At 35.8% G+C, this 27,150-nt stretch overlaps 1 protein-coding gene across 2 annotated transcripts; it reads right to left on the bottom strand.

Annotated features, from left to right (window-relative positions):
• Window positions 1–1,666: 1,666 nt before the first annotated feature.
• LOC116296233 (rho GTPase-activating protein 26-like) lies at window positions 1,667–27,065 on the bottom strand. 2 transcript variants are annotated; one of them, XM_089040404.1, is made up of 27 exons: window positions 26,778–27,064; window positions 23,693–23,788; window positions 23,344–23,405; window positions 22,984–23,055; window positions 20,373–20,474; window positions 19,653–19,763; window positions 18,781–18,823; window positions 18,508–18,572; window positions 18,148–18,210; window positions 17,609–17,687; window positions 13,100–13,197; window positions 12,237–12,277; window positions 11,379–11,435; window positions 9,797–9,875; window positions 9,290–9,329; window positions 9,071–9,133; window positions 8,655–8,820; window positions 7,705–7,763; window positions 7,167–7,272; window positions 6,368–6,527; window positions 5,591–5,834; window positions 5,443–5,484; window positions 4,912–4,986; window positions 4,669–4,743; window positions 4,426–4,500; window positions 4,306–4,342; window positions 1,667–2,520 (listed from the first exon to the last, which is right to left on the bottom strand). In XM_089040404.1, exons 1-27 carry the CDS (start codon window positions 26,929–26,931, stop codon window positions 2,517–2,519), a joined length of 2,268 nt encoding a protein of 755 aa, XP_088896530.1. In that variant the 5' UTR covers window positions 26,932–27,064; the 3' UTR covers window positions 1,667–2,516. The 2 variants fall into 2 exon arrangements, with proteins under 2 accessions (XP_088896530.1, XP_088896531.1); XM_089040405.1 differs by lacking the exon at window positions 4,669–4,743 and having other exon boundaries at window positions 26,778–27,065.
• Between the last annotated feature and the right edge of the window lie 85 nt (window positions 27,066–27,150).

Raw genomic sequence — 27,150 nt, forward strand, 5'->3', positions numbered from 1 at the left:
AAATTATTATTATTATGGTGTACTTTATTGATAAAATCTCACTAAATGTAGAAACATCGTTGCGGGCTTAGCCTAGGCAATGTGGACTAAGTATACTATATAGTATTTACATTATTATAAAAGTAATAAATAAAAATAAAAATTTGCAATAATCTATAAAATGGGTATGATACAAAAACAAAGAAAAAAACACCAATTTATTGAGCTAAAATAGTACATGAAGCTAAGATCAACTTTGAGTTCTTCAAAACTAAAATGAGTCTCTCTTAGAACTACAAACACATAAATTCAAATAAAAAAATCGTTTAACAATTTCACAAATCTGTGAAATAATCCATTTCTGAGAGCGTTCTATGGTTAGGCTAGCTACTTGCTGTCCAAATAACACGTTCAGTTCTTTACTTAGATTTTCGTAGTGAGCGCCTAAGACTGAAATCAAAAACTACAGTGTTCTAACTTTATATCCTGGATATAAGTTCTTTATTCCTAGTTTCAGGTCCACGTACTTATTTTGCTTGTGTTGGGTCTTTTCTGTGATTGTTCCTGGAGTGCATACGGTTCCTTCACCAAAATCCATTCCTCGTTTTTCTTGTCATGCACACTAATGTCAGGTCTGTTTGCTCCGTCTTTTGGGGATTTCTCTACGTGCCATGGGATGTGCCATAGAATCTTGACATCGTCATCTTCTTGACTAGGCTGTGGTATAGATTGCTTGTACCATGGTAAAAAGTGATTAGATTGTTCATGTCCATATTTGTTAAGTAATGCGTGGTAGATAGGGCGTAGCATTCTGTCGTGTCTTTGTTTGTATAACGTTTGTGCTAACTTGGACCAGCTTCCGAGGATGTGTGAAACAGTTTCCTGGTTCTCCGAGCAGATTCGACAAGTTAGGTCGTCTACGAGTTCTTGTAGTTTGTGCATTCTATACGTTTTTGTGTTTAACAGTTGTTGTCTAATTAGAGTGTCGTCTGATAGAACTGTCTGGTACATTCTTCCACTGCTTGAATACGTCATAGGTGGAACGCAGTGGCGGATCTAGGGGTGGGTTTTGGGGGTTGCAGCCCCCCCTATGAGAGCCATCGTAATTTTTTTTTTTTTTTTTCATGACAACACCAACAGCATCGCGAGTTTTATTAAAACAGGGGTGCCTTTTTTTTCTATACGCCGTGTGTGGGACCTGAAACAACCATGCCCGCCTGCAGCAAATAATCATTAACATAAGACCTACTTCCGTTTGGGAGCCCTGTGCTACTTTTCCCGCCAAACAAGTACCTCAATCAATGCTACAAAAAAATCCTGGATCCGCCCCTGGAACGTGATATTTCAGGGTAACCATTATTATTATTACTTTTTTTGTTTTGTTTTTGTTTTTGCTTTTGTTTTCCTTTTGTTTTCCTTTTGTTTTCCTTTTGTTTTCCTTTGTTTTTGATTTCCTTTGGTTTATTGTTCATATTTTTCTTCAATTTTTTACTTTTTGTTTCTTTCATGCTTCTTATTTTCACTTTTCAGTTCGCTTTTCTTTGTTCTTTTTCCTATTTCCCTTTCTTTGGAAAAAACTTGATCAAGCCTTAAAATACAGTGGAACCCCGTTAATCCAGCCACCTAAGGGACATTCAAAAGTAGCCGTTTTAACGGGGTGATCGTATATATTAAGCAGGCTGTCAAAAATGTTAAAAACGTGTTTTATTAATCAGTACGAAACTACTAAAAAAATTAAGTGCAATAATGCATACTGTATTTTTAAATAAAGTTTCTAAAACTTTTGATGCTCTTGGAGCTCAGTTATAACTCAACTTTAGTTAGTACTTTAAAACTTTAAATTATACGAGTAGTACAGGACCGTAGATATAACAGTAGAACAGAGAAAACTGAGTACAGTAACAACTACTTTTTAAAATAGGTAGTGACTTTGCTCTGTACAGACGAATGAAGCTTTCTTTGAAGCCATACTGACTCGAGGCTGGATATCACCCCAGACAGGCTATCGGCATGGCTCGTTTTAATACTGTACCGCTATAAAATAAATGCGGACATACTTTAGCGCATCGCGCTGTACGTGTTTCTCTCTTTGAAATTGTTGTGTTGATTAGCAAGCATTACTGTAGAATGTTAACCGAATGAATAAAACAATCACAGATTTTGCAGCAATAACTTATTTACAGTATTTACATTAAGATCTAAACTGTAACCTATTCGTCCTGGCCGTAATATGGGGTTAAAAAGTATGGAAGTTTGTCAATCGGGCCACAAAAAAGTGGCCGTTGGCCGTATTAATGGGTGGCCGTATTAAGCGGGTACAATTTTACAGTAAATGTATGGGCATTTCGTCGGGACCCAAAAGAGCTGACCGCAATAACGGGGTGTAGGATAATTTCCTGAATGTTCTTCCAGTTTTCTCACTATATCTTCATCCACCTCAGCGTCGTGCCACCTTTGCAAATGACCCTTTAAGATCCAGTTTTTCACAGACTTCTTCTTTCAGCTTAGGATTGGATTTGAAGAGCTCAAAAAGCCTGTTACCTGGAGAAGGAGGGTGAAAACACCATATTAATACATATGTTACTGATTCCTATTTAATATTTCTTGCAATATGGTAGAGTGACCACAGTAAATCCGTGAAACTTTATTAATACTAAATAGCACAATTTCATGCAAATTCCATTGTTTTCTATTGTTTAATTAGCACTATTTTGTAATATTTAGTAATTAGTGTTTCACGGATTGTTTGCACTCTATTGTGAAATTGTAATATGTTTTAAATAGGGAATAGTCATCTGTCGATTAGGGGCCATAAGTGGGGGGGGGGGGGGGGGGGTTTCCCCTATCACAATATTACAGTTTCACACAAATACTTAATACCGCCCTTGAGTGATGGAAAATGAATGATTGCAATTAGCAAAATCTAGACTGTGAGCAGTACGCTCTGTTTGTATTTGCCACTCTTTGGTGTTTGCTTTATTGGTCAATTGGCCGAGCAAGGATTCAAGAATTAGTAGCTTAAGTCTAATATCACCAGGGGAGGGCTACTAATTAGCTACTAATACTTGAATCCTCACTCTTCCAATTAACCAAGGCAAACGCCAAACAGTGATAAAAAGATAATTTTCAGAACTTTCAAATAAAAAGAACAAAATATCTTAGATGAAGGCGTTGAGTAACTCATTTACATGCAGTTTGATTTACATGCAGTTTGATTTACATGCAATATGCATTTCAATAAGGGGACAAAAAAATTCCAAGTTCGAGTGTCCTCAATGTAATACAAGTTTAATATATTTATTAGTTTAGATGGATTATTATTACTTACTTAAAGTATTAATATTAATATAAATAAATGTTTAACAATTTTTGGTTATTGTCTTTACTTTTTAGTTTTTGTTAAAGTAGATAATATATAATTCAAAGTGATTAAGTAATATTTCAAAGCCGACAATGAGGACTGGACGGGATTTCAAGTCAAAGCAATTAGTTGCGACTTGGAGTCTGGAACAAAATTAATTTAGTCCTAGGACTGAATTAATTATGTTCCAGTTACTCCAGACTGAATGCATTCCTTTCACAGCACTTTACCAGGTTTCAAGTAACATCATGTGACCCAAAAATAGCCCACTTGATTGGCTGGTTTATTCATGAATTATTAATGAGTATGAGAGGTTTTTGTAACATGTTAGTTTATTAAACTTTTTATGGCTAATGATTGACAAGTACAGCAGTGGTGTAGCTCAACGAAGTCAAAATGAAAGCATGTGAAGGCACCTCTGGTGCACAGCTCTAACCAGTTGAAGTTAGTAACGATTAGTTTGATAGTAAATTATTGGGGCCCATCTAGCAGTTACATGCAAATGGTTAGCATGTCCACTTCATTACCGTCATTTTTATCTAGGCACAGACACTATACAAACAAAACATGTTCTAACTGGCCCCTGAAACTTGTATTCTTAGTGACTTAAAAAATTTTAATATTTTTTACGCTGATGTTTTAGCTGACAAACACACAAGTTTTAGGAGCCAGTTAGAACATGTTTTGATGTCTGGTGTTCATGCCTTGATGCAAACAATGATACTATAAGCAAGCAAACCAGCAGCAACATCATTCATAAAAGGATGGATGACTAGCTTGCAATCATTCTAAAGATAATCAAATGAAGGCTGGGCACCATGTTAGTTCATGTTTTAAAAAAAAAAAATCAAATATTGCTTTTTATTCAGCAATCTGGGTGCAAGAAAAATATAATTTCAGTTACAGTCAACAAGATTTTAATTAATAATACCTTTATTGAAAGAAATGATGAGATTAATACTTACACTAGATCACCTTTCTTTGGAGGAATTGATGGCTTTTCTGGAAAAAGAATGAAAAAATATGTTATGAATATGCAATAAATATTTCAAAAATTATAATAGTCAGTTTTGGATTTTATTGACCTTTTTTGTCTTTCTTTAGATTGACTGATACTGATGAAGATCTTCCTTGGTCTCCTCTAGCAGTCTGTAAACTTCCTAATGAAGAAAAAATATTGCCATCATGTACTCTGTATTATTATCATCATATATTATCAACATTATTATGTATCATCATCATGTATCATCAAAAAGAATGAAAAAATATGTTATGAATATGCAATAAATATTTCAAAAATATAATAGTCAGTTTTGGATTTTATTGACCTTTTTTGTCTTTCTTTAGATTGACTGATACTGATGAAGATCTTCCTTGGTCTCCTCTAGCAGTCTGTAAACTTCCTAATGAAGAAAAAATATTGCCATCATGTACTCTGTATTATTATCATCATATATTATCAATATTATTATGTATCATCATCATGTATCATCAAAAAGAATGAAAAAATATGTTATGAATATGCAATAAATATTTCAAAAATATAATAGTCAGTTTTGGATTTTATTGACCTTTTTTGTCTTTCTTTAGATTGACTGATACTGATGAAGATCTTCCTTGGTCTCCTCTAGCAGTCTGTAAACTTCCTAATGAAGAAAAAATATTGCCATCATGTACTCTGTATTATTATCATCATATATTATCAATATTATTATGTATCATCATCATGTATCATCATCATGTATCATCATCATGTATCATCATCATCATTATGTATCATCATCATGTATCATCATCATGTATCATCATCATGTATCATCATCATGTATCATCATCATGGATCATTATCATGGATCATCATCATGGATCATCATCATGTATCATCATCAAGTATCATCATCATGTATCATCATCATGTATCATCATCATGGATCATTATCATGGATCATCGTCATGGATCATCATCATGTATCATCCTCATGTATCAACCTCTCGTATCATCGTCATGTATCATCGTCATGGATCATTGTCATGGATTATGGTCATGGATCGTCATCATGAATCACCTTCATGTATCATCATTATTATTGTCATCATGTTACCTGATGATCCTGATTTTGAGCTTGAATCATCTTCCTCTGAATCTACAAACATTCAAAATATCATTTCAGTAAGATAAAAAACTGTTAGTGCTTTTTTTACTCAATACCACTAACATAGCTATCATTTCCTGACTGTTTGGTTTCTAACCTGTAGATGGTACTTGTTTCCGTCTTGACAGATGGGCTGGCCTATTTGGTGGTCGTGGTGGACGATATGCTTTAGCAGAAGCAGGCGGCTTCCCATCAATGCAATTACCATCAGGGCCATCATTTGTACTTCTTTTGCCCATTGGTTTTTTAGGCGGTAAGATTGGCCTTTCAACTGCATTTTGTTTTGAATTCTGTGAGTTCTGGATATTATTTATTTCTTCTTCCTTGGGTACATCAAATATCTGAGGAGCAAAAGACAAACAAGGGGGATTGGTCTACTGAGCTTTAGCTGTTGTATCACGGTGTGGGACAATCACAACAGAGCTAGGCCCCAAACTTGCTGAAAGCCCAAAGATCGAATTGGAATTTAGAATGTAATTTTTGAGGAAGGGAGGAAAACCAGAGAAAAAGTACAAGGGACATAGCAAACGACCCTACTCACATACAACACCAGGCCCGGCAGGACTCAAACCCAGGTCACATTGGTGAGAGGTGGCACATTAGCAGTCAACTCCACCCGATTGCAGCACAACATCATTTATTGAACCAATGACAATGATGCATGAGGAGGATGATTGTGTAAGTGAGAGAATATATCAGAAGAATGTTGTTCTAAGACAATAATTGTAAGCTAGATCAGCCAGAGGTTGTTTGAGGGTTAAACAAAGTGTGAAAGATTGAAGCTTTTTGCAATGACAGGACACTCTTACCCAGATGAACTTATACATCACTTAAATCATTATTTATCAAAATTTATGATTTAAAGTAATCTTACGTAATCATATTCCTTGATTAACAGCTCGACCACTACACTTTGATGCTTCAAATTCATAATAGCAGCCATCGTTTCCTCTTTAGACTTCATTAGTGTTGGTCCAAACACGACCCCAAGATTACTGGCTGCCATTAGGTTCTTGTTTGAATGAGCAGCAACCCTGAGAATAACAATCGCATAACATTAGGTTATTGGTAATGTTGAGTTGGTTGGTTGGCTGGGTAGACGCAATAATATGCCCTTTGCAGCATAGTAATCACTGCACTGATTCTAAAAATAGCTTAAAGATTCGGACAAACATTGCATTCCGTTTAACCACTACGAGGATTATACAAACCGATTTTATTATTTTTACTTAAAGTTACAATAATAACCCATGTAAACTAAGATCAACTGTGATCGGCTGTGAAAATTATCTGCTGAAAGTAAACTCGTAAGTTTGTTTGTCCGAATTTCGCCTTTGTCTTTGCTTTTATGACGTCACGGTTGCGCTGCGCTATTCACTGAGAGCAAATAAATGAACATCTTGATTCCCATGGGTGAAATTTGCTGGAAAACAAACACACTTTCAACAACCTGTTTTGAGAGATCGTAATAAAACTGCATTTCGTAACGCACTGGTTACACATCGTTTCATTCAGTTCTTTACAAGTAGCTAAAAAGAATCACCAATTTAAAATATAAACAAATATTTTCCTCTCCAGTACAGACACGTGACAGTAAGCTGCAAAGGGCCAGCGAGTATCCATAAAACAGACGACAGGGTTCATAGTACAATACAGAAATAATTTCAAACTACCTTTTCAGATGAGTCATAATTTGGAAAATCAGATTTCTGTTGTGTTCTGGAAGGCCTTGAATCAATTTCTTTAGCTGTTCTATTCTTTTTTTATAAGTTTCTAGCTCTGAAACAAAAGAGGTTCATCAACCCATGTCAAGTAATCATGTTACTTGTCATTTCATCTAATTACACATGCAGAAATGGTATAGATCAATCACAGAAACTACAAAACAATGCATGTTAACCAATCATAACAGCTGTTAAAAGTATTAGTAAATAAATCAGGCAATCAGACAAACAAGAAATAGTAAACCAATCATAACAGCTGTGTTAAAAGTATTGGTAAATAAATCAGTCAATCAGACAAACGAGAAATGGTAAACCAATCATAAACAGCTGTTAAAAGTATTGGTAAATAAATCAACCAATCCCACAAACAAGAAATGATAACCAATCATAACAGCTGTTAAAAGTATTGGTAAATAAATCAGCCATCACACACAACAGATGGTAAGAGATGGTTCATAATGACTGTTACAAGTAAAAATTAACTTACTGACAGCATTTAGAAAGTCATCATGATAATCAAATGTGAAGACAGGGGGGCACATATTCCTGAAAATAGTATAGGTAAAAATCAATAAGTATAATAATTGTATGCACATACGGTTAACATGCATACAGGTAAAGCATGTTAACATTAAGCTTTCCATCTAATTAGTTTACTCTTGTCTGTTTAATTTATTGTTTCTCATTTTGTATTATTACACTACATTAATTCTATTGTTTATTCATGTATTTATACTTTGTGCAATCTGCATCTCGATATCAAAATCTGAAGATGGCAGACGTTACTTCCAAAACATGTCAGTTAAACTAAAAAGACGTGTCATCACGTTTGTTATAAAAATAGTAGGAAGTCTGCTCGTAAACCGACCTTTTGATAATAATTGTATCATCAATCTATAATCCCATATAAGCAACTAACTCTATGAATTTCAAATTCTCTTTCCAGTCCAAATTAAAGATTAATTTCGATCGTTTCCATTTGCATTCTTTTGAGGGAAAACTATGACTTATGGAATCAGTCTAGTATAGCTTGGGATGATATAATTAATCTGCAATAGGACTACGTGTCTGTCCAATTTGGAAATTATTGAATTCAAAAAATTCCTCTGACTGCCAAATTGGACCCTTCCAATTTTGTCAGTCCTCGGAATTTTTTTCATCCAATTATTTCAAAATTGGACAGCATGAAGTCCAATTACCTATACTAATGAGATCTGTGTAAATACTTCTATAAGCCATAAGTTGTTCTGAGGTTGATGGGAAAACTGGGTTGAGTTGGCAATGAAGTGCATTTTGGGGCTGTTTTAGAGACGAAATAGACACCATCTTGAGAATATATCTTCTAAAACAGTCCCACAATGCTTTGCAATGCCAACATGACCCAGTTTTTCCTAAAACTCAGAATGGCTAATAATATTTTGATGTCTATCTTCGTACCTAATGTGTTGCTTCAGGGCACTTGTTATCGTTTTGACCTCAAATTCACAATCCTCACTTTCCAAGTCTATAGCATAAATCTTTTTCTTCTTTATGCACTGCAAAATCATGTTTTGGACATTTGAATCTACACCAACAACTCTGTACAGTCCCTGGTCTGTTATGCCTATAAGTAACATTTATACATCACACATTAAAAGATGGATGATTGTTTTTAATGAGATTATGATTACATGATGAGATTATATCTTCCATGAATAACCAATATTGTAAGCCCCCTCATCCCTACCCCGTGACAGTGGGGACAGTGGTTCAAGGTAGTTGTTCATAGGTGATGGTGGGCTGATAGAATATGGCACACACCACAGTTGATATTCCATTGGGAGGGCAAAAATCCTTCAAGAGTCAAGTCCTACCTCTCTTCTCTATAGCAGCTATGGCTTTTTTGATAAATTCCAGTCCAATTTCAGTTTTTTCAGCTGTTCAATGTAAGAGGAAAAAGTATTACAATAGGAATATACTTACTATATTTCATTAATATTAAGTGCCTAAAAATATTTGCAGATTTTTTTTAATATCTATTTTTTAATATTTGCAGATATACTAATTATTAAATTATTAACGATGATACTAACCATCATCCATGATTGGCAGTTGGTTGGAGTCCAAATACTCCTGTGGAATAGTGTCAAATATTCAATGAAATTCATATCTTAATTTGTTAGAAATAATTATTTCCCTTGCTGCAGGTGCAGTGGGTTTAGGAAAAAAGAACCCATGTGGCTGCTGCCATGTACATCAAGTAAAACACCATATAGAACGTTTTCATGTTGATGTACCAAATCAATGCACTTTCTATCTTCGGGGAATTGAACTCTATTTTTTATGCCAAAACTGTGCAGAAAGTTTCTATTGTTTGGTACACCAATATGGCTGCCTTTTCACGTGAGTGAAAACACTCTATAGAGGTTTTGCACCATCACGTGACAGCAGCCATGTTAGATTTGTATATTAAAAATATTTAATTCCAAGAGCAAAGGGATTTTAACCACAGGCAGCCCAAGCTGTATTGGCACATGATGGTACACACGTGATGGTGCACAACCTCTATTAATACTGGATGCCAGTGAGTGAATATTTACCGGTTCTTTTCCATCCATTGCCTCCAGCCAAAGCTTCCTATCCTCTTTATTTAGGCACTGTAAAGTAATAGTTCCTGGCCTACAAAAACAAACCAACCTATCAACACCTGACCAACAACCTAATAACCCACCAACCTATCAATACCTGACCAACCTATCAACATCCACCAACCTATCAACACCTGACCAACAACCTAATAACCCACCAACCTATCAACACCTGACCAACAACCTAATAACCTACCAACCTATCAACACCTGACCAACACCCTAATAACCTACCAACCTATCAACACCTGACCAACAACCTAATAACCCACCAACCTATCAACACCTGACCAACAACCTAATAACCCACCAACCTGTCAACACCTACCAACCTATCAACACCTACCAACAACATTATAACCTACCAACCTACCAACACCTATCAACACCTACCAACCTATCAACACCCACCAACCTATCAACACCTACCAACCTATCAACACCTACCAACCTATCAACACCTACCAACCTATCAACACCCACCAACCTATCAACACCTACCAACCTACCAACACCTACCAACCTATCAACACCTACCAACCTATCAACACCTACCAACCTATCAACACCTGACCAACAACCTAATAGCCTACCAACCTATCAACACCCACCAACCTATCAACACCCACCAACCTATCAACACCCACCAACCTATCAACACCCATCAACCTATCAACACCTACCAACCTATCAACACCCACCAACCTATCAACACCCACCAACCTATCAACACCCACCAACCTATCAACACCTACCAACAACATTATAACCTACCAACCTACCAACACCTATCAACACCTACCAACCTATCAACACCCACCAACCTATCAACACCTACCAACCTATCAACACCTACCAACCTATCAACACCTACCAACCTATCAACACCTGACCAACAACCTAATAGCCTACCAACCTATCAACACCTGACCAACAACCCTATAACCTACCAACCTATCAACACCCACCAACCTATCAATACCTACCAACCTGTCAACCTACCAACCTATCATCACCCACCAACCTATCATCACCCACCAACCTATCAACACCTACCAACCTATCAACACCCACCAACCTATCAACCTACCAACCTATCATCACCCACCAACCTATCATCACCCACCAACCTATCAACCTATCATCACCCACCAACCTATCAACACCCACCAACCTATCAACACCTACCAACCTATCAACCTACCAACCTATCATCACCCACCAACCTATCATCACCTACCAACCTATCAACACCTACCAACCTATCAACCTACCAACCTATCATCACCCACCAACCTATCAACACCTACCAACCTATCAACCTATCATCACCCACCAACCTATCATCACCCACCAACCTATCATCACCCACCAACCTATCAACACCTACCAACCTATCAACCTATCAACACCTACCAACCTATCAACACCTACCAACCTAACTACTACAACTTTACTATCAACCTGCCATACCTTATCAACATTACTGATCTGAATAGGAAAGAAATAATAATGTCTGTATTATAACACAAACCTGTCTTGTGCTGTAATATCAAAACAGAACCTCCTATCTATTGAGTCAGTCTTCTTCCTGGAACAAGTAGAGAGATAAATAAAATAAATTACAATGCCATAAGCATTAAGAGAGAATTCTTTTCGTATTCAAGCTGTGAGCGCCAAAAACTATTTTCTTCAAGAAAGGCTGTTATTGAAAAAAATTTCCTCTTAATTCTTACTGATCCCTGAGACAACATCTGGGCGGATCTAAGTTGCTGCATGATATGGCTAACTCACTGACTGGACCCTGAAACACCTCTCGGCTGATTTAAGTCATGACATATGGCTAACTTACAGATTGTACCCTGAAACAACCCCTTGGCTGATCAAAGTTAGGGCATTGCTTAGGCACAGTTCAAACCCTGAAACAACTTCCGGGCTGATCTAGCTAGGGCATGGCTAACAGATTGGACCGTGAAACAACTGCTGGTCTGATACAAGTCAGGGTAAAGCTAACTCACAGATCGAACCCTGAAACAACTTCTGGGTTGATCAAAGTCAGGGCATGGCAGCTAACTCACAGATTGAACCCTGAAACAACCTCTGGGCTGATCAAAGTCAGGGCATGGTGGCTAACTAACTGATTGGACCCTGAATCAACATCTAGGCTGATCAAAGTCAGGGCATGGCAGCTAACTAACTGATTGGACCCTCAAACAACCTCTGGGCTGATCTAAGTCAGGGTATTGTTAACTCACAGATTGGACTAGAGCTTAGCATGTTGGGTTTTCCGTAGGGAGTAAAACCAAATACCCTAGAGAAGAATTGAATAATTATTGGAACAAAAACTAGAACTAATCAGTCTTGAAAAAGAGGAAAAGGAAGGGAAACAAACCTTATACATGATGTTATAACCATGGTATCTGTACAGGCATTCTATACAAATGAAAAACAAACGACACCTCAAAACACTAATATAATCAATAATTAAACACCACAGCACAGAAGGAGACCAATGACCAAATTTGAAATGTTTTGAAAAAAGGCAAACCCTAAATTTTATAAAATAATATAACAAGATTGGATTCAGGATGATTTTAAAGTGGTTGCTGTTATCTAGAAAGCCTTCCTTCTTAGACTGTACATTATTGTGTCTTTATTATTATTATTGTCATATCCAATCCAAAGTAGTGAGGGACTAACCATCCAATCCACCCTCTGGATCTGCCCTTGATCAGAGGGGAAGGTCATTCATGTACATACTGGTAAAAGATACCAGGATATCCTGGAAAGCACAGGCTGCGAACATGCTAATGCATAGGTACCAATGCCAGGGTCAATTCCTGCCGGGCTCGGTGTCGTATGTGAGTAGAGTTGCTTGTTGGTTCTCTCCTGTGCTCCCAGGGTTTTTCACCGGGTTCTCTGGTTTTCCTCCCTCCATAAAAATCAACTTATAAATTTCAATTTGATCTTAGGAGATATTTTCCATAAGGTTAACCTCTTATATCTCCTTTTGCACTATAATGCAAATAAATAGGACGTTTGCATAATTGCATCATTTGACTCCAGCTACCATAAATGCTTCATGAATTTTCTTTCTTATTTAAATTAGTATTTCCTCGTGAGAATAGTAAGACAATTAGTGCTAATTAACTGAACAAAAGAAATTGTGCAAGGAAGTCTGTTAGTAGAGGTCAATGACGCCATCGTGCAAACGTCCTATTGGTGTTTTTTTAAGTGGTTGCTATGGATACCTACCATTCTGCCCTGGGTCTGTACATATGGTATCATAGTTAATATTTTATTTTCTTTGGTGTAGTAGCAGTAGTGCTTTGTCCATGTGTATCCTAGGCCACCTAGAATTAAGAAAACGGTATAAAATTATATTACAGACACCAAACAACAATATTCCCAGTGCAATTCATAGAGTCCTGTAGCACAATCACAGTGTGCATATGTGTAACATAGGCAATTTTTATGAAACATTTGAAAGACAAGTAAAAACTGCCAGAATACATAAGACATAGTGTAAGATTATCTATGAAACACATTTCAATCATTTAATCAGAATTTTTGATTATTGACAGCTATTTCATATATTACCCACAATGCATTGCGGGCGTGGCAATTCACTAATTATTTCTTATTTAAACTGAATTTACATTCTAAGATTGAAATGCTTTTACACTTTGAGTGATAGACAACCTATAATGATGCAATGATCTCTTCATTTACGCTCAAGGAGGCCTGAAAGCGTTATGAAATCAACTGGTAACGCAAGTGACATCTTGTGCAAAATAAGCCTTATGATGATTTTATCGTTTCAGCCCTAAATTTTTTATAATACGCCCCCCCCCCCCCCCCCCGAAAACTTGAGGAATAGTTGTATGGCATTCCTTCTACGTTTCTTCTACGTTTGGAGACCATTTAGAGTGAATTTTGAATGCTATCTTCAATGATCGTTACGCTTGCGTAAGCACTGGGGGAGACAGGAGAGAAAACCGGAAGAACAGTCCAGGATTCACTCCAGATCTGGAGAGCAGTACCACGTCACGTTTCTATTGTTTTCTGCTTCGATGTAAACATTGCAGTCACGCAGACGAGTACAAGTGAACGGCATCTCGAGTACTTTTACGGTTCTGAAGGTTTATTTAAGTGCTGCACATGAATGTAAGAGCAATTTTTGATCAAATATTCATGGCAATCTTTTTTTTTTTAAAAAAAGGTCCATTGTTTGTCTAAAATAGAGCCAAACAGTAGGTCCCGGCTTTTCAAAGATCTTGTAAATCTTCAAAAGAAGTATGAGGCTTCCATTCAATTGGAACAACTGTTGTGCTGTATCTTCTTTTCATGTCCAACTCATGCTTTTCTTTTAGGGATATTAAGCAACATTTCACACAAAGAAACCTCGGATGAATGTTTTGTGAATCCAAGGACACGTCCATTGACCATGCGGTCTCAATTTCAACTGGACATTTCCTGTTATCGTTTGTGACACTACAACCACAGATTCTACATCTCTCTATAATGTGACTGATGTCACGCAACACAGTCACTGTTTTCTTAAGTAAGTGTCATATTACATTAGTTTAGTTTGGGATGCGTGGCAGTTGCCCGTGCTATATAAATGATTTCGTCGTAAGAGGTCAAGTTATAGGACTTCAAGTTAGAAGTTAACATCTGGACAAGGTACCGATCATTTAATATGTTTGTAAAGTGTTTATGTATTGAATCTTATAGTTTAAATAATTCATTCCATCGCGTATAATTCCGATATGATTAGTTACGTTCCTTTGTTGATCTACTTGTAGTTTTACAGATAAGTCAGAGATAGTCAAGATCGACTAGATATACGAATAAAGATTAATCCAGTAAAGCAGTCTTAGTTTGCCTAGCAAAGGCCACACTATAACAAAATTTTTTTTATGCCCATCCATATTGCTGTGCAGATCAAAATACAAAATATGAGTTACATCTCATAAATGTCACAAGTATGACATTGAGCTTCGGTTTTTGGGAAAGACGCACGATAATTACAATGATCACCGTACCCGACTCTAGTTTCCAGTGAAAATCATTTTTGATCTGGGATAAATCTGTTACCTTTCCAAAAAAATGTACATCCCATTACTTACTGAACCTGTAAACACTGTCATGGCACTCAAGCCAAGTCTGTGTGATAAAACTTGTCTGATTTTTTCACCATCGTCTTCATCTCGCAGTTAAATTCTCACCTCAAGCTATTCTTTCATATATCGTGAGAACTACTATCAATCAATATCCAGTCTCTACTCAATGAAAAAAGATGAAAATTCCCAAAGAAATACCTTGAAATACCCATGACCTTGTCGTGGAAAACAATAGAAACGTGACGTCATGACCACTCTCCAGATCTGGAGCGAATCCCAGACTGAAGAATGTTTCCGAAACAGTTTTTGCAAGACTCGACTAGCTTATTTTAAAATACAACTATAAATTATACTCTGAATGGAAGCTTTATTAAATGAACGCCAGTTTGGTTGCCTGAGCATGTATGGCGTTCCAATCCCGCCAAAATTCAATGTTGACATGAAACATTCAACTTCATGCATCAACATTCAAGTGTATATAATACAACTTCGAAGTTCAGTTTTCAACCTTAAAAAACTTGGGATTGAATATTCAATGTCATACCTCAACATTGGAGTTTACATGCTCCAACATCGAACTTCACAAACAGGAACTTTCAACTTCATTAAACTTGAGATCGAACAGGCTCGAACATCCAACTTCATTTAACAACTTGGAATTTGTAAACTCTAACTAACAACTTTCAGGCTCAAACGTTTGAACCCAAATTTTTGAATTCATTTAATTCGATAGTGTAGATTGTACGTTTTGGATGGACGTTATATATTGCATGTTGCAATCGGATCAGTTGGAAGTTGAGTACTCAAACACGCACCAACTCCGCCAAAATGTATCATATGTCAATGTGACGTTATTGACGAAGGCTTGTGGGAACATCGTAATACGAGCGCACACTTCACTGAAGATTGAAACACGATACCTTCCTTTGCTCAGAATATTATCGGGTACATCAAGTGAGACTAGCATTCTATCCCGGGGGGGGGGGGGGGGGGTACTCCGCCAGAATTTGGGTAGGGGTGTTCCACTGGGATTCTGAAAGGGGTACCCTGTTTATGACAAAAAAAATCGTATTTGTAGACCCTGTTTATGACAAAAGATATAATTAATTGCACTGAGTTCCGGTTTCAATTATCATGTCATCTCGCGTATCATTTTTTTACGACCATGGTAACCAGTTTCAGTCAATACGAAAGTAGAAACCCTGTATATGACAGGAAACTCAGGAAGAATTTGGACCTTGAGTGAAATTGCATACCCTGTTTATGACAAGAAGCTCGAAAAACCATACCCTGTTCAGCGGATCATCCCCGTATAGTTCTGATATATGGGAGTACCCCCCCCCCCTGGCATTCTATTAATGTAGTCGACTCTTAATCTCAATAAATCAATATCCACTACATTCTGGAGCTCATTGATAGCATCAATTACACTTCGCAGCGAAAGCTGCGCCATTTTGAATTACAAATTCGAATAAAATTTACACAACTACTACCCCCATGGAATAATTTTAGCTATACAGCCGGGTTACCTGTGGATTGTTACGTCATACTGACACTCGACACTTTTTGGCGGTCGTGGTACGCACAATGATACTCAACTTTTAAGATGACTGAATTTGATTTGAAACAGTGATGTTGAAGGACGAGGCTTTGAAAGTTGTTTGGAAAACTTGAAGGTTGATGCATGAAGTTGAGTATTGGAGGACGAAGTTTTAAAAGTTACAGGCAAAACTTGAATGTTGATGCATGAAGTTGAGTATTGGAGGACGAAGTTTTAAAAGTTACAGGCAAAACTTGAATGTTGATGCATGAAGTTGAATGTTTCATGTCAACATTGAATTTTGGCGGGATTGGAACGCCATAAGCATGGTCAAAGGACAAGCTCATCTCTGTGAATTGCTCATGAAAACGGCAAGTTAACAGGAAAATTTATCCAGTTGTAATACATTAAAAATTGTTTCCGAATTACAAAATCGCTCTGTGCTCTTTTTTTAAGGAACCTTTTTCAACAATTTTACTCTGCACTCAATACACTGCAATTTTGTACTTTTTCAGCAAACTTGAACCGTGTTTTTTTCGTATTTTGACTTAGTATTGATCACAAACTATTTGTGATTAAAGTTGGAAATTTTATTTCATGTTAATTTAGCGAAGTCCTTGGGGAGGTTTTGTAGGTTAAGTAGATGTGCACAGTGTGATTATGCTACAGGTCAGAACAATACATTTCTCAGGAGATAAAGACTCATTATATTATTTCCACTGAATTAAGCTGCTACCAGAATATAATTATACATGCTGCAAGAGGTTTAGGTGTGACTATACAAATGTATTGGGAAGTGTGAAAAAGATGATCATGTTGTAGTTTTTCAGCCATTAACCTGATCAAATTCAGGACTCAACAAACCCAAATGTTAGGTTTTGTAGATAAAGTAAAACTGGAGAACCCAGAGAAAAACCCTCATATCAAGGGAGAGACATAACAAACTCTACTCACATGTGATGCAGAGTCTGCAGAATCAATCCTGAGACCCCAGAGGTGAGTGTACTACTACTATATGCTACCCATGATTCCCGAGAGCCCTATATTTTCCTGGCAATCTCACACAGCATACTAGAGTATAAACAACATTCTCTGTACCTTTTCTTTTCTCCTGTACATTAAGGTAGCCTTGTCCTGTGTGTGCTCCTTGATGGTAAAGTTCCCCTCTCTTTGCTTTCTTTAATTATTGATGAAACATAAGAATAATATAAATTTAACTTATAGCTACAATAGTCTCCTTCACAGTTCCCTGCGCCATCTTGAAAAGTAGTCGTGCTTTGCCTCAAAGCAAGATGAATGGTGAGCTTGCAATGATAGAGACCTTTGAATAATTGTCCAAGGTGTTAAAAGAGGTCTCTATCACACCAGGCTCAACCTTCACTTTGCTTCCATGCAAAGGCACAGCTACCTTTCAAGATGGCACAGGGAACTGTGAAGGGGACTATTATTTTCTCTTACTTGCCATAATAATAAGATTAACAACACACCTAAGATTATCATATCTTAGTTACCATATTCAAAATCTCTAGATCTTAGACATGGAATTTAGAAATAACTATTATCCACCAATCCTACAGTATTACTGAGCAGGGATTCTCTTAAACTTAGTGGTGTGTACTTTGTTCTCTTAAACTTACCTGTTGTACTTTGTTCATCAGTGTTTCAGCCTGTTCCTTGGTCGCACTAAATCTGTCCCTAGTCTGCAAAACACAATGAATAACACAACTATCATCATTTAACAGGGATATAGGAGCATATTTTTTACCAGGGGGCTAAAATGAAAATAAGGTTGCATCAAAAAAAAATAGAAAGCATGCACCTTCTGGTATGGGTTTAAAATTGTGAGTATTTTAGCATTATTACAAACAATAAATTTCAAAAATCATTTTTCAAAAAGTGGAGTGAGCTATATAGCCCCCTAGCTTCCTTGGCTCCTAAACGTCACCAATGCTTTTCTATGGAACAAATGCTTTAAAAACTACATCTTTTATACTTACATTTTGAAGCCTTAATTGCAAATCTGTCATGTATCCCTCCTTATCTATATAGTAGACTTCATAGCCTGTTAACATTGTCAACAAAAAATATAACTTAACACTAACATACACTACAATCCCCCAAAAAAGTAATAAAAATAACAAACTGATTAGAATAAATTACAATGCAAGTGAGTATTGTAATGTATGCTTATTATGCAAAAAGGATTAAGACATTAATGATTAAATGGGTGTAGTATTAGTTAGAAGAGGATTTCGTAAGTTGTGACTTACCAGTGTGAAAAAAAGTCTTTTGTGCATACATATAAGATAATAGCTGCAAAAAAAAACATTACTTTGGTTCAATAATCTTGAAGAATATAATAGTAAATGAACTTTCTTTTGGAGGTGACACTTGAAAGAACCAAATGATATCGTTGTGGCTCAGTGTGTAACACCTCTAAATCAGAAGGGACTGGTATTTTATCTGGTCATCCAAGCCACGGCAAAGATCTAACCATTGGCAGATATCTTTTAAAGCAAAAGCAGGACCTTCTTCACACTAGTGTGCTCTTGTTGATAGAAGGATAGAAATCAAGATTTCATTGCTTTAAGATATAAAAATTGCATGTTAAAGTGTATATCAAGGAAAAAAATTTGTTTTCAAAATCACTTATATGTGAACAGTGTAGTAGTATGCTTGCAGTATTTTGTATGTGGTCGTCTCTTTTCAGAGATACAAACATTTGAAATATCAATATGCAAATGAGGTGACGTAAAATCCAGAATGTGTTATATTTTGAAGTGTAATTTACGACAAGTGTTCTGAAGTGAAATAACCTAAAAGTGTACAAAGCCATGTATTTCATTCATAAGGATAATTTACAAATGAAAAAACAGCAGTACTTTCCACAACAGCATTTTTGTATAATAAATTAGTCTTGAATTTACGTCATCTCACTTGCATATTGATATTTTAAATGTTTATTTTTCCCAAAAGAAAATTTCACATACGAAAATACTGCAACCATACTACTACACCACTCACATATAAATGATTTTGGGAAAAAATGTTTTCCTTGATATACACTTTAACACTTTAAGTCTAGTGTATTCTTTAATTCAGATAGAGAACTGAAAATTTGATAAGAATTGAAAGAACTTACTGTTTCAACAAACTGGAACTTCTTCGTTTCATTAACTTCTTGTAGTTTAAAGACATAATCCAGAGCTGTCTGGTGGAATACACCCCGCTCATTTTCAAATTGTGTGTCTGCCTATCAGAGGATAAGAATAGTGTGAATGTCATGATCTAAGAATATTGGAGCCAATCAAACTGGGTCCTTGGTCAGATACCCAACAATGGGTAGTCAAGAGCTCATTTAACATCTACATGACCTTATAACCACAGGTATCCCACCCAACTGGGGAATGGTACAATACCTTTTTAGCAACAGGTACTAAGAGAATATGCAGGACCTCATAACCACAGGTATCCCACCCAACTGGGGAATGGTACAATACCTTTTTAGCAACAGGTACTAAGAGAATATGCATGACCTTATAAACCACAGGTATCCCATGGCCAATCAACTGGGGAATGTAAAACCAGAGAATATACAGGACCTCATAAGTATGATTATCCCATTCAACTGGGGAATGGTACACTTTTTAGCAACAGGTACTAAGAGAATAAAAAGGACCTCATAACCACAGGTATCCCATTCAACTGGTGAATGGAACACCTTTTAGCAAGAGAATATGCATGCCTTATAAACCACAGGTATCCTAGTCAACTGGGGAATGTAAAACCTTATAAACAGCAACAGGCACCAAGAAAATTACTCCCATCAACTGGGGAATGTAAGCCTTCAAAATATCAATACCTCTGTAAGCTGTGTTTCTTTTTTCTTTGACGACATGTTTAGATAACTTTGAACAGTTAAACAAAATTTCTCAGTTTGCTTGTCAAACTTCTTTTTTTCTTCCTGTAAATGAAATCAGAGAGGTATACTTTGAATAAATAAAGAATATATCTTCAATAATATCTTCAATACTATCTTCATCACATAGGCCCCGTCCACACGTATCCGAAAATTTTTGTGTCCGGAAATTTTTTCTGCAGATACGGGTTGCGTCTGCAAATTTTTGTATCCGTATCCAGAAATTTTTGAAAACGGTCTCCAGAGTGGAAATTTTCAAATATGCTCCGAATACAGAGATGTGTGGACGGTCGTATGTGCAAATTTTCAAATACGATGACATAAACACGATTTTGAAAATCGCGAAAATCAAATGGACTAGGTTTGAAAACCTAGATTGAAAACGATTTGAAAACGATTCGAATACACTGTGTGTGGACACGAACATTTTCATATCTGCAAAAAAAAATTTCCGGATACAAAAATTTCCAGATATGTGGGGACAGGGTCTTACTATCAAAAAACTCATTAATAATTCATGAAGGAAACAATAAAAATCATGACTATGAAGGAGGTTTTATATCTGATATAGATTCGTCTTCATTTGCATAAACTTTAACTTGAATTTTCTCTATCAAACTTGGTTCATTTCATAAAGAATTCAGTACAATATGAGAACACGTGTTTTATCAGGTCTAAAATCAAATCCTGATAAAACGCTTCTGCTCGTTCATTAAACACTACATTTCGTATCACCCTAACCATCATGCATCATCATCATGTATCATCATCATGTATCATCATCATGTATCATCATCATGTATCACCATCATGCATCATCATCATGTATCATCATCTTGTATCATCATGTATCATCACCATCATATATCATCATCATGTATCATCATCACGTATCATCATCATGTATCTTCATCATGTATCATCATCATCATGTATCATCGTCATGTATCATCGTCATGTATCATCGTCATGTATCATCGTCATGTATCATCGTCATGTATCATCGTCATGTATCATCATCATGTATCATCATCATGTATCATCATCATGTATCATCATCATGCATCATCATCATGTATCATCATCATGCATCATCATCATGTATCATCACCATGTATTATCACCATGTATCATCATCATGTATCATCATCATGTATCATCATCATCATCATGTATCATCATCATGTATCATCATCATCATGTATCATCATCATGTATCATCATCATGTATCATCATGTATCATCATCATGTATCATCATCATGTATCATCATCATGTATCATCATGCATCATCATCATGTATCATCATCATGCATCATCATCATGTATCATCACCATGTATTATCACCATGTATCATCATCATGTATCATCATCATGTATCATCATCATCATCATGTATCATCATCATGTATCATCATCATCATGTATCATCATCATGTATCATCATCATGTATCATCATGTATCATCATCATGTATCATCATCATGTATCATCATCATGTATCATCATCATGTATCATCAACATGTATCATCATCATGTATCATCATCATGTTTCATCAGTCATGTATCATCATCATGTATCATCATCATGTATTATCATCATGTATCATCATGTATCATCATCATGTATCATCATCATGTATCATCATCATGTATCATCAGTCATGTATCATCATCATGTATCATCATCATGTATCATCATCATCATGTATCATCATCATGTATCATCATCATGTATCATCATCATGTATCATCATCATGTATCATCATCATGTATCATCATCATGTATCATCATCATGTATCATCATCATGTATCATCATCATGTATCATCATCATGGATCATCATCATGTATCATCATCATGTATCATCATCATAACCATCATCATGTATCATCATCATGTATCATCATCATGTATCATCATCATGTATCACCATCATAACCATCATCATCATCATGTATCATCATCATAACCATCATCATCATCAACAATAGTGTATAATTATTAATTATCAATGCCACCACCATTGTTGCTGTCATCATTGTGTATCACCCTTACTATCAAAATCATCACCATCATCATCATCAAGAAGACAGTACAAAACGTGAGATCGAAAGAACGATAAATACCGCCAATCACCCAAATCAGATATTCATAAACACAAATGTAAATAAAACACATAACCTCAGATCTAATGTTCAGTCTGCAATTAGGATTCCAACATCAAGGACAGATAGACATATGAACTCCTTCATACCTAGGGCCACCAGGCTCATAAGTACATAGCTTTTAGATATAAATATTGTATATATCAATAACTTTAACCATGTAAATCCACTGTATATTTTATTTAAGGTTGATAAATAAAGCTTATTATTATTATTATTATTATTATTATTATTATTATTATTATTATTATTATCATGTATCATATCATTATCACAGATAGTAAGGACACATGACATGTCACACTACAAAAGTGACAAAACACAATACAGGTGCACTGTTCACAAATTTATCAGCTGCAATTCTATCTATTATGCATCTTACCTTGGCTCCTTCAATCTGCTCTTTCCTAAAATTCTCTAGTGACTGAATAAGCTGATCATTGGCATGGACGATCTGATTATATACCAAATTAAAAACATTAGCCTTACTAGTCCCTATCAAATTATTGACAGGGCTTTCAGAATAAGCCAGAAGCTGCCAGAGCTCTGGCGATTGCTTCAAAGCTGCCAGCTACTTTTTCTTTTCCATAAAGAAATTAGCATCATTAAAGCTATCAGATCGCAGCCAGATACTTCAGACTTAATTATAACTAACTACTTAAAAACATTATGAAATCCCTGATTTAATATACAACCCCCCCCAACGACAATCAAATTCAAATAGTTTGGATTTCTAGCTTACCATTGTAATCCTTTCTTCTTCTACACCTTTAATCACTTTGGCGAATTCTTTGAGTGCATCAGCTGGACAACACATTAGATAAATAAAACATAATATTTACCTATCATTTTAGTGCCACTACCTATAAGCTTCTTCATAAATTTCCAATATTTTCAGGTTCTACTGCATCTGGTTCTGTGCAAGATTCACATGAAAAATGAAAATTTTATATTTCTTAATTTCATGCTTGCATCTTGAGGTGCCATACATATTTATGAAGATCACATGCTAACAATGATTGGCTGAATGTTGCAATCCAATCATAGGTGAGATAAAGTAAGTGAAATATATAACAAGGTGTATTGCTTACCAATGCGGATCTCATCATCAGTTTCTACTTCACCAATGCATTCAAAGCGAAAGTTATCCAATACTTGAGCAAAGCTCTGTTGTGCTTTTGAAAGGACTGGAAAATAAATCAATAAGAATAAACTTGAGAAGGCAGGGGAAACTAATTAATCTATTTGAGCAGTTCTATATATATGTTGTTGGGTTTCATATCGTGAGAGGACTGGATCAATTTATTTTATTTTATTCAATATTTTAACAGGAACATCTAATTTAGCACAGGCTAGTTTAAACAGAGTCCTGTATAAAATAAATATGATTACAAAGTAAATACACACTACATGAATTTCAAGTTACAGTATATTACGATATACTGAATTAACAATCCACCAGGCATATATAGCCAATGTTTTTTTGCTTGCAGTGTATTCATACATTGAGGGGTTTCATTAAAGTGCCTCTGACCCCTAACTCAATGTTTTCAGCATTTATTCTACATGAAGTTAAAAGTTAAATAATAAAATATTTTTATATTATTTGAGTGATGCATGTTGGAGATATCAAGGTTTATACTTCCAGTATGCTAATGCGTGTGATGTCATAGGAGGCATTATTAAATATACGAAAATTTACTGGGGTAGTAAAATATCCTGTATAAAACATAATTATCTTACTCAGGGTTTACAGAAAGGTTATTGCAAATTTGTTTCCTCATAGTAATCAGTGTTTTGATTTTAAAATGATGACAAACAAACCCAAATGCCTACTATGACATCACACTCATTAGCATAAGGGAAGTATAAACCTTGATATCTCCAAGATGCATCACTCAAATCATATAAAGATATTTTACTATAATTTTACTTTTAACTTCATGTAGAATCGATGCTGAAAACATTGAGTTAGGGGTCATAGGCACTTTAAGGGTCAAGGATTGAGGAATGTTCCAGTAAATGAGGAAAATTCTCCAGCTTATTGCGATTTTTCTGCGAACCCAAATATTTCAACAGCTTGTCATGAATTGTTTTTTACTGCGGCCAGTCAAGAACATAACAGGTACTGACTGATAATTTTTTAATTGACAGTCGTGACAGGAAAATTAGGTAATACACTTCTGTCAATCAAATAAATTGGTTGATACCTTTATATTCTCTGTTTGGCAGCAGTGTATTGCCCTATAGCTATTTCCTTGTTGTGACTGACATCTTGATCAGCGTTTAGCAGTGAAAAGAGTGGTAACATTTCCATTACCTGCAGTCGGTTAAATTTACCCTAAATATAGTTAGATTCTGTTCAATATGTCAGTTATGTCCAATATGCAGGATCAAATCCACCAATCAGCCCCTAGATTGCATGTGATGTACGTGGTACTACAGTATCTTATACGAGGGTGGAACACTTACAACTTGATTACATTAATACAGAAGCCAGCAGCCACAAAAAGGTTAAAAAACAAAAAGGTATAATGATTATAAAAGAATTGCATTGCTAATAAACTGAGTCAATAGAATGTGTCTCCGACACCTCTCACAAAGGCTTCCACAAATATAAAAGTTTATTTGCCACTTTAGCATCGTTGGTGAAGTATTAAATGCAATTCTAAAAAGTTCTTTCAACGCCAGCAAGAAGAAATTTGAGATACTCGATGTTTTTGGAGCTGTGTTATCAGAATGTGGATGGTATGTCATACTAGAACCAGAACAAAAAACCTAAGGATTTGAACGCTTAAATAGCATCATATTTAATCTACCTAGGCGTAATTTGTAATATTAATTCTCTGTCATATCAAAATAGAAATTTAGAGATGGTTTTTGCGAACGATTTCTACTTTTAATTTTACTGGGATACCTGTGATATCACAGTCATAAAATGTCTTTGTTTTTCTTTTCTGTCTTCATGACAAAATGGGAAAGTTGAGCAATAGTACCCAGGGGTCTTCAGGAACTTACCCAAGAGACCTATGCAGGCATCTGCTATATGGGGTTCACATCAATAGTCCAATCAATTATCATGTATCAGATGTCAATCAATGTCACTATGTTGTCAAGTGATTATGAGAGGTTGGAGCTAGCAGATCACGTGTCACAGGTTTATGTCTATGCATGCTCTATTTTGTTGACTGCTGTAATTCAAGACAGCCGAACTAGAAATATTAATTTATGAATTTCCTATACAAGGATTTCAAGGCAAGAAGATACCGATGGTTTCGAAGCGATTATTTCTAAGAATTTTCAATGAACTTCATGAGCCATCGCTTGTTTTGGTTTACTCTTCATGATTCATCTGCTACTCGAGCAGTATTTTCTGCACGCACGAATGAAGATCGATGAGGAGAACAGTGTTTCAAAAGTCAGAATTTATACGATAAGCGATACTGCAAATTCATTCAGCATGACAATATAGATATTCTTATAGCCTACATTTATGTATTTATATCAACAGTTTTAGCTTCAAAGTCTACTCACAAAGGAACATGAGGTACATAGCAATATTTATTTTAAGATTCTATTTGATATAAAAAGCAAAATATATAATTTGCTAAGCACACATTCCAGGGTTTGTTTGCCGCTCGAAGCGTTATGATCTCCTTTAAATGTTTCTTCAAAAAAATGGTGATTCATTAAAAAATATCGATAAATTATAAAATTATAAAATGTAAAGCAATTATGAGAGAGTTCTGGAGCAAATATTAGCTCGTATTTACGTTTTAAATGAAGCATTTTTATTTTAAAGCATGAACAACAACCTACGTATGCCAAAATCTGGACCGGAACTGGAATTGCAGTTCCAAATTGAGTTATTTATCAGTACTACTTTATCAGTATTTTTGGAAGCTCAACCAACTAAATACTCCATGCATGTTGAAACCAGGTTCTCCACATCCCACTTCCAGGTATCCCAGTCAACGCTGCCTACAGCGTCTAGTTAACTACATTTTCTCTTTCCAGCATCTAAGCACAATTCAGCACAGATTCAACGTTGCGAAAGACTCTTACTCCTTTCTTCTAATCCTGCAGGAAAATTTGACTTAAAGATATATCACAAGCAAGGATACCTGAAGATAGAGAATTAAATATCGAGTTCTAGATGATATTTAAGGTACGTACTTTCCGTTGCCTTGAGTAAAGCTTTGCATTCCTTGATCAAACCCTTAATCGCCTCATTCGTCTGCTCCAATTCTCGTTCATGTTCGTGAATATTTTCTCGAAAATAAGGGCTGTCCAACAAACAGTCGGCAAATTCTAGAGGCTTAAGCCCCATTCCTTGTCCAGTAGGTTTGTTAAGTTGTTAAACTCGTCGTATTCGAGAGAAAGTTCGAGGTGATAGCATCGACAAACCTAACTTCCTTGTTGGATGGACAAACTTGTACAGGCTAGTTTCGATTTAACTGTGCATGCGTTGGCTCGTGACGACATGTGACCCCACCCCTCTGAGTTAAAAAAAAAACGAAGGAATGAGAGTCGAAAGAGGAAGGGAGAA

The sequence above is a fragment of the Actinia tenebrosa genome, unplaced genomic scaffold, assembly GCF_029948245.1.
Source record: "Actinia tenebrosa isolate PJP-AT-01 unplaced genomic scaffold, QUT_ActTen_1.0 PGA_scaffold7__59_contigs__length_16204524, whole genome shotgun sequence".
In the NCBI taxonomy this organism is placed as follows: Eukaryota; Metazoa; Cnidaria; class Anthozoa; order Actiniaria; family Actiniidae; genus Actinia; species Actinia tenebrosa.

What these genes read in the sequence shown, in the direction of transcription:
- LOC116296233 (XM_089040404.1), bottom strand. Translation starts at nt 26,931, where the DNA reads ATGGGGCTTAAGCCTCTAGAATTTGCCGACTGTTTGTTGGACAGCCCT. An exon ending in GATATTACAGCACAAGACAG is followed by an intron (nt 9,876 to 11,378) that starts GTTTGTGTTATA and finishes TTGTTTTTGTAG; the next exon opens with GCCAGGAACTATTACTTTAC. An exon ending in TCTAAAGAAAGACAAAAAAG is followed by an intron (nt 4,501 to 4,668) that starts GTCAATAAAATC and finishes TTTCTTCATTAG; the next exon opens with GAAGTTTACAGACTGCTAGA.